A 9,378-nucleotide genomic window follows, 5' to 3' on the forward strand; every position below is an offset into this window, starting at 1 on the left:
ATGAAAAGATTTAAGATCTTTCGATTCCAGGACCTGTTAGGATTATGATATTAAAATATCAATGTGTCGTGTGCTAAATTATTAAGAAGATGATATGCAATTATATTTTTATATATCGCTTATGAATTACTAAGGATAAAACATAACCATTTTAAATATAAACACTAATAAAGAATTGATAATTTGTACAACAGTTAAAATTGAGGTCCAAATTTTGTAGGGCAGTTAAAACACAATTTGAACGTGAATGTTCCATTTTTAGAGCAATGTCTATGTTAATGAATGTGGAATTTTATTAAGAGAAAAATATAGAAGAAGCATAGAAACCTACTTTCATGTCTTGCAAGTAAAAGAAAATAAAAATAAAAACCACAAAATTTAAGCGCCTTTGTATCTATTTAGTAATGTAAAATTTGCGATTAAACGTCTTTTTTTTCTATCTATTTACTACAGAAAATTAGAATCATCAACGCAACGAACTTTTCAAGATTACATGATGTTATTAGAAACACGTAACTGACATATATACACTTTTTGTCAATGGCTTGCTAAGAAAGAAAGATTACATAATGTTATTAGAAACACGTAATTGACATTATGTTTTCCAAACTCTAAAAAAAAAAAAAAAAAAAAAAAAAAACAAAACTTCATTATTCAAATTCATATATATATATATATATATATATATATATATATATATGTCCAACTCGCTCTAGGTTAAGCCTATCAGTGGCAAGCATGACAAAATATATACAGATGTTCATGAGCCGATAAAATATGTCCAACTCGCTCTAGGTTAAGCCTATCAGTGGCAAGCATGACAAAATATATACAGATGTTCATGAGCCGATAAAAGTACATTATCATAATACCAGCTAATTTCTTTTTTAAACAAATACAATAAGTTACAAGTACCAGCTACTTTGGTGAAAAATAATATAGGATAAAATAGGACTAATCTTTCTTGTTCTCTTTTTTTCCGTCATATCCATAGTTCGCGCAAAGAATGAAAGCATACGATAATATGAAGTTAACTTGTGTTATTATTCAAGCTTCGCGAAGGTATATAGTCATTTACAAGTGTTTTTAAATAAATAAAAAATTTAAAAAAAAAACTATCTCCTCGTCGTTATTTTAAATTACATGTTAAAGTAAATACCGTGTGAAAAATTGACGATAAAATAATCAAAACATGACCTTGTAAACATTATTAGCTCTCTTTATCTTTCGATTTTCCTTAACATTTTTTTTTTTATAAATATTGTATTCCTTAACATTTTTGCAAACACATGAAAGGAAGGAAATAAATAACTAAAAAAGAGTCCATTTTCGAGACCGTTACCCGTTCGTCGAATATATTGGTTGTAATGTCACGCAATCTATCTGTCTCGTTTATCATTTGCACTATAAAATACAAAAATAGATAATGCATATGTTGAGATATCAAAATACTAAAATCTTTAGTACATTTGTGGGCACACGTTTTATTTAATAAATTGAAACATATCCTCAAGCTGATCATTACTAGCTAAACAACTCCTTCCTTCAATATCCTTATATGTGTGTCTATATATACGTGAATATATTTGCCACTTATTAGCCATAAGCCATATCTTAGTTTCTTTCATATATTCTTTCTACTTCTTCAACATGGGACGATCATTCACTTTCTTGCTCGCATTTGCTCTCTCTATCATAGCTTCTTCTGCTCAATCACCAACTATAGTGAAGCACTCTTTACACGTAAATTTTTCTAAACCATTTTTTATCATTATTATTACTATCCTTAGGGCATATATATTTCCTATTTTATAGTATCAGGATATACTTTTACTACAAAAAAAAACTACATGAAATTACATTTAGGACATATACTTCTTAAGCATCATGTCTTTAATAAATATATGTAATTTTATACTATAAGGATACGTACTTTTACTAAAGCAAAACTGCATGAAATTAAACCCTAGGTCCTATAGTTACCAATATTGGTTTTCTAGTTAAACATATTTATATAATTATTTATATTAATTATATGTCCGCAGGTGAAAAATCTAACGGTTAACCACCTGTGCAAAGAACAAGTGGTAGTTTCGGCAAACGGAACATTGCCAGGACCGGCGATAGAGGTTCGAGAGGGCGACACGCTTGTCGTTGAAGTTTTTAACGACTCGCCATACAATATCACAATACACTGGTAATTCAATTATTATGTATATATTCTAGTTAAACGTGCACTAATTATATTGATTATGATCTCTGTCGTGAGTATTATTGTTACAAAATCTTCATGGACTATGAACCAAAAAAAAAATTACTGACTTCAACGAATTACGTAATTCGTGATCACTATTATAGCTGGGGTGGGAATTTGAAATTATTAACCCTTTTTTTTTATATAAAGGAGAAAAGATTCAGAATAATAAAACACATGCAAGAAGGCTGTTCTTGTAGGGGGGTTTTTTGTGACCTAGTTAATCACTTTCGCAATTAAACTTGCAAATTTGTATGCAATAAAAATTCACGAGTTACCATTTTTTTTTATTTTTTGTTAATATATAGTCTATTTTTCAACAATTTGATGTGATAGCTTACAGTATCTTAGCAAATAATATATTAAGCATGAATGCATAACTAGGTTAGGTAGCTAGGAAGTGATCATTTTCATTGAGATCTTATATATTTATAAGAATGAATTATCGTTTACCATGTACATATCTTGTTAATATAAGGATTAGCTCCGATAATAATAATTCCTATACGACACGTTATTTTTTAAAATTGTTACCACATAGAGCTTATAAATAGACGGTAATAATTCAGAAATTTTATAGATTAATTTTAAATTCACATATTTTACGTGCATAAAAAAATAGACAAAAAAATTATTTATTTGAACTATATTAAAAAAAAACCCTTTTTAATAAAAGAAAAAGATGCAGAAAATAATACACATGCAATCAGGCTGTTCTTCTAGCTATTCGTTTTTTTTTTTTTTAAATATTTGTATATATTATAGTAAACCTATGGATCATAAAGTGACCCGGTCAATCACTAGCGCAATTTAACTTGGCCAATAATAATTTCATCAACTTTGTATGCAATAAAGTTTCATGATTTATCAGTCTTTTTTTATAGATGAGGTATAGTCTAGTTTTCAACAATAATTTGATGTGATAGTTTGCAGTTCTTAATTAGGTAATAAGAAGTATTTTTAATTAGCAAAGAATATTTACACGTAACTAGGTTCGGTAGCTAGGAAGTGGTCAATGAAATCGTATAATATTATATATTTATTAATTAATACACTAATGATTAGCTCCATATTAAGAATCCTCACACGTCACCTTCATTTTAAAATTGTGTTACTAGTTTACCACATAACCAAGTAAGTAAATGCATATGTTTTAAGTATATACCTAAAAATAAATCCTGCTTTATTAAGTTCATATTTTTACCGACACATGCACGTAAGGTTCATTTACACCATTTACCCGAAAATTCTAGTCCAATTATCTAATAATGATAAATTCAGTATAAATTAAGACAACATACACATGCAACATATTATAAAATATTTAGGCATAAAATTATATTTTTAATATTTAAATAATTATGCTATAATCAGTCATTGGGCTTTCAACATTTTTTTCATTTGTTAACCGAGACAAATTAGGAATAAAATAATGCAAGTATTTGTTGCAACTAATTAATTCTTTACCTATTTTATAGATTTAGCCAAAATTTTATTTTATTAGGGAAATAGTATTCAATTAATTTAATTAAATAAACAGTTAATTTAATTAACTTCGGCTTGGTGAGTTATTTTTCTAATAAAATGAAAATTGAGCTATTTTTAAAAGGATGTTGAAATGTTAAGCTATTAGCCTAATTGCCTCTAAAATAATGTGTTCATATTTTGTAAAATACAAAATATCAAACTTTTTGCTATCTACTAATCTAGATTTATGTGCTTATTTTCTCACATCTGCCCTTTACAGTAGTGTAAATGCCCTAAAATTATTGATATGCTTATTATGAAACAGGCATGGAATATTTCAGTTATTAAGTGGATGGGCTGACGGACCAGAATATGTGACACAATGCCCTATTCGACCAAGGCATTCGTACACTTATAAATTCAAGATCACCGGTCAAGAGGGCACTTTGTGGTGGCACGCTCACTCCTCGTGGCTCCGTGCCACCGTCTACGGTGCTCTCATTATTCACCCACGGTTCCCTAATAGCCGTCCCTTCCCTGAACCCGAAGCCGAAATTCCCATATTGCTAGGTTCGTTTACTATAATAATTAACCAAATAATTTTACTTCCTAATACTTATATTAAATTGGCCTAATCATCTCTAAAAACTACAACAATTGATTTTGTACAAGCATTTTTCTCAATTTAGACACTTTATAGACATACACGTCGTTTACAAATCGGTAGCTGGCCAATATTATGAAAAATCATAAAAATGTCTAAAGTAAAATAAAAAAAATAAAAAAAATTCCAGTTTATTGACAAGAGTCATAACCCGGAGATTGATATTCCAATAATAATGAAGCGTAGTGTACAAATATTTTGTGTATTTTAGAATTAATTTTATAGAATAATGTTTCAGGGGAGTGGTGGAATGGTAATGTGGTTGACATTGAGAATCAGGCCCTTGCAATTGGCGGAGCTCCTAAGAACTCCGACGCTTATACCATCAATGGAAAGCCTGGCGATCTCTATCCCTGCTCCAAAAATGGTAACAAATTAAAAAAAAAAAAAAAATACTCTGAATTTTACATAATTACATACTTCTCATAATAACATTGCAACTGATTCTTGTTAAACCTAAAAAAAGTGTGACAAAAACGAAAATTAAGTATAAAAATTAAAATAAAATAAAAACATTTTGTACTATAGAAAAAAAAATATTATCACATGCAAATATTCTTAATTGCTACCTTGGGCTCAGGAGGAGTAAATATCTCTCTGAACTTTTAAAGATTGCAATTTTTACCTTAAAATCTTTAGCATTTTTAAATTTTGTTACTTAAATTTATATGATGTTTTTAAATTTGACCCCCCGACTTGAGTTTCTAGCTTCGTCAATGATTGCTAATAAATTAATGTTTGATAATGACAATAATAATAATAATAATGGGCATGCATGTAGATATGTATAATTTGGAGGTTGTGCATGGGAAGACGTACTTGCTACGGATAATCAACGCTGCACTCAATAATCAGCTCTTCTTCAAGATCGCCGGCCACTCGATGACGGTGGTGGCCGTGGACGCCGTGTACACCGACCAATTCGAAACAGACGTCGTTCTCGTGGCTCCCGGCCAGACTACCGACGTTCTCCTCTGTGCCAACCGCACCGCCGGAGCTTCTTATTTCATGGCCGCCCGTGCCTATGCCTCTGTCGCCGGAGTGCCCTTCGACAATACCACCACCCGCGCCATCCTCTCCTATGCCCCGGGGCTAGGACGCAAGTAATTACTAATACACCCCTCTTAGTTTTTTTTTTGTGTGTAAAAAATTATCTCCATTGATATGTGTTTCTCTTTTGTGAGTATATTTTAAAAAACATAATAACAAAGTAATCATATAAAAATAATTAAATTTCAAAATTTCAGCATCCTAATTAAAGTTACTTTGTCTAAAAGAAAATATAAAAAAAAATTACGATTTATATAAATGATCGACTTAATCGCTTACAAAAAAAAAATGTATGACGTTAAAAAATTATTAAAACTTGATATTTTTACATTTTAAGTAATTCTTACCATTTTATAAATCTATTCATTTTAATTTGCTATAGGAGACTTGGAATATTTATCCGGTCCCTACAACAATGTGATAGTTTAACTTCATCAAAATGAACATAATTTAAGTCAAACAACCTATTATATACAAGTCTTCAAAATAAATTAAGGGCATTAATTACCAATTATATTTTTAGCTTCCCTTAAAATTTATTAGACTACTAATCAATTAACCCCTCAATGACACAAAAGCCACAAATTAGTTTCCCTAAAATAAAATTAAAAAAATTCTTAATAAATTCTATTTTCTTTGTTTTTATGTCCTTAATTTTTTTTTAAAAAATTTGGTTTCTAGGTCCGCCCCTAAGTCCGGGTCAACCATATTGATGCCGACCCTCCCGGCCTTCAACGACACCCCGACCGCCCACCGGTTCTTCACCAACCTAACTTCCGACGTCCACGCGCCCCATTGGGTCCCGGTCCCGAACCGGCCGGTCGACCACCACATGTTCGTCACTTTCGGGCTCGGCCTCGAGCCCTGTGACCGGCCCAACAAGACCTCGTGCGGCGGGGTCTTCGGGCAGAAATTCTCCGCGAGCATGAACAACGAATCTTTCGTGGTCCCTTCCCGCGCCGGGGCGTCCATGCTCGGCGCCTTCTTCTCTAAGAAGACCGCCGGAGTTTACACCACGGATTTTCCCGATAACCCTCCAACGGTCTTCGACTACACGAACGCGAGCCTCGGGGGTAGCCAAGCGCTTCTGTTCGCGCCGAAAGGGACAAAGGTGAAGAATGTTAGGTTTAATGACGTGGTTGAGATGGTGCTTCAGAACACGGCTCTGCTCGGGATCGAGAATCACCCGATTCACCTCCACGGCTTCAACTTCCACGTCTTGGCTCAGGGGTTCGGAAACTACGAGCCGAATAGGGATTCGAAGAAGTTCAACTTTAAGAATCCGCAGATCCGTAACACTATTGGAGTTCCGGTTGGTGGTTGGGCTGTCATCAGATTCCAAGCCAATAATCCAGGTTTGTCTATGTCTGAAGCCCTAGGTTTTTTGGACCGTGATAGTACACAAGAACGAGAAATGTTAAATAATAACAAAAAACTTGGTGGAAAAATATTATGTTTTTTAAGTTCAAATAGACCTTAAATTAACTAGTCATGCGATTGACGAATTAACTTCTCTGGACGTTTTTTTATAAGTAAAATGGTCGTCAAATAGTGTGTTTACCCTACTTACAGCATTGTTTTCATTTACTAAAGGAAATTTGTTTTGAAGGAAAACGAGATATAGTAAACAAGAACAACAAATTTTGTTTTTGCTGTCTTACAAATGATAATAATTATAAAATAAGAAGAGAAAATGTAAATGATTTAACTAATGTGATGGACTTAAAGTCTTGGTTATGGTTTAAACAAGTGATTAACATGATATACAAGTGCTAATTATCAAGTACTACGGTTTTCTTTTTTACTAGCAAAAACAATGATTTAATTCTAGCTAGGTTTTTTTTTATTGTAATGTACGAGTTAGTTAGCATATTTTGCATCTACCTAAACGATCTTATATAACTATTAAACAATTAAGTTTCATATACATATATATCATATATGACCGTGCAACAAACAGCCGGACTTTATATGCTTGACGGTTGAGCTGTACGTTGCCTATTGATGTCAATAAATAAAATGAAGGAATAATAATTGTGGGCAATAAATAAATATTAATGCAGATGGAAAACAGTTGTTCTTTAATTATATTTTAGTCCAACAAACTATAGAAACGATCGTGATATATCGTAGGAAATAAAACTCTTTAGTAAGCAAACATGTAAACTTAAAAGACAAGAAATACCACAAACGGTCGTTAGATTAATAAACTTTAAACATTTTATTTTGTATTACTTTCTTATTTTTCCTTATGAATTAATTGGACTATATATATAATAGGTGTGTGGTTCATGCATTGCCATCTGGACGCGCATATGCCGTGGGGACTGGCTATGGCTTTTGAGGTTCAAAACGGGCCCACCAAATCATCTATCCTTCCTCCTCCACCGTCCGATTTCCCAAAGTGCTAGATCGTAGAAGGACATGGATTGCACAATAAATATGTAAAATAAAATAAAAGTATTTAGCGGAGTGTCAAGTTTGTTGGTTCATCACATTTATGATAATTTCTTTTACTTTTACTTTTTCTTTTTACCCTTTTAATTGGTTTGATTCAAGAACAATAAATGATTCTGCATCAGTAATTCTTTTGGGTGTTACCTCTTTTTCTCATCGTTTTGGGTGCTACATACCTTCTGTAAAAAACTGCATCATTTTAGTAAATGTAATGTGATTATTCTTTACGTGTATTGTGTCCTTTTTAAGCACTCATTAAATTGAAATTAATTACAGTTACCAAAATTGTTCTTTTTTTTTAATTAATAAATAAAATTTTAATGGATGAACTGTTAAGTTTTTGGCAAAAAATATTAGAAGTGAAAAAATCCCATATTAAAAAGGAAAAATAAATTTGTGAGCTGCAAGGGGTATAAAACGGAGTTTATAGATTGTATTCAAATAATCCCAGTTAGAAACACTATAATTTAAGTGTACTAGCTCTAGCCAAATTATTTTCTTATAATTTTTTTGGTGAGAGTTAGTGAGACAGGTGTGAATAGTGTAAAGTTTTGGGAGAGTGTTTTTGTCCGGGCCGGTTTAAGAGAATCGGAGTCCTAAAGCGAAATTATAATGAAATCATAATAGCGATACCATCAAATAATAAAAATCTTTAACAAAAATATGTTTTTACTTGACATAATTATACCAAACAAAAAACAATTGGCAATTAACACTACAATTTCAAGAAGGAAAAAAAAAACACACTATCACACACACATCACAAACTAATTTAAATTTAAAAAACAAACAAGCAAATAAGCAATACACACGTGAGAAAGAAAAAAAATATAGATGAATAAAACCTGAAATATAAGAGTTTTTTTTTTCTTTTTCATAAGCATTAAAAATGTATAGGTTGCTGTTGTTCTTCAAACGTCAATCAATGATCAATGGTGTGGAGTTTGGAGAAGTCAGAAGATGTGTTGCGTTTGGAGAAGTCACAGATGAAGTGTCTCACTTCCTTTTCTCTTTTCTTTTTAATCGTTGGTTTACGTTACGTTACATTTTATTTTGTCTTACTATGATATAAAAGGTAAAATGAGCTTTTCTAATCAAAGGCCCAATAACATATGTACATTCAGTCAAAGTAACCACATGTACAATCACGTATGTTCACTTGCTCTTTGATTCCAGGAGCATCAATTTTATTATTGTCACATTATATACATATAATTTTTTTTTTTGGTCTTCTTTAAGAGTGGGCCTAAAGCCTTTGCTTTAGCTGCCTAGAAGGTGGGCCGGGCCTGGTTTTTGTAATCGGGTTAGGGAAAAAAAATCTATGTGATTGTAACAATTTTTGTGCCAAGCACAGTCATATTGCACTTGCAGCCCTTAAATTCATCTCCTCCCGATCGTCATCACTCATTCTGGACTTCTTAACCTTTGTTGGAAATATCTCTTGACGCTATTGAGCCACCATCGCCGCTTGAAACTTTCGGGACCA

At 31.9% G+C, this 9,378-nt stretch overlaps 1 protein-coding gene across 1 annotated transcript; it reads left to right on the forward strand.

Moving 5' to 3' along the window:
• The first annotated feature begins 1,619 nt into the window (after positions 1 to 1,619).
• LOC149405487 (laccase-7-like) lies at positions 1,620 to 8,119 on the forward strand. The gene is made up of 7 exons (XM_089603500.1): positions 1,620 to 1,743; positions 2,046 to 2,197; positions 4,047 to 4,291; positions 4,624 to 4,752; positions 5,167 to 5,488; positions 6,117 to 6,790; positions 7,716 to 8,119. Exons 1-7 carry the CDS (start codon positions 1,651 to 1,653, stop codon positions 7,844 to 7,846), a joined length of 1,746 nt encoding a protein of 581 aa, XP_089459626.1. The 5' UTR covers positions 1,620 to 1,650; the 3' UTR covers positions 7,847 to 8,119.
• The last annotated feature ends 1,259 nt before the right edge of the window (positions 8,120 to 9,378 follow it).

Source organism: Urtica dioica, chromosome 2 (genome assembly GCF_054948205.1).
Source record: "Urtica dioica subsp. dioica isolate 48M chromosome 2, U.dioica_male_clone48M_v1_H2, whole genome shotgun sequence".
NCBI classification, from domain to species: Eukaryota; Viridiplantae; Streptophyta; class Magnoliopsida; order Rosales; family Urticaceae; genus Urtica; species Urtica dioica.

Bases quoted from the DNA above. Each gene is read 5' to 3' on its own strand.
- LOC149405487 (XM_089603500.1), top strand. From the start codon at position 1,651: ATGGGACGATCATTCACTTTCTTGCTCGCATTTGCTCTCTCTATCATA. The intron at 4,292-4,623 runs GTTCGTTTACTA...ATAATGTTTCAG, and splicing joins CGAAATTCCCATATTGCTAG to GGGAGTGGTGGAATGGTAAT. The intron at 6,791-7,715 runs GTTTGTCTATGT...TATATATAATAG, and splicing joins ATTCCAAGCCAATAATCCAG to GTGTGTGGTTCATGCATTGC.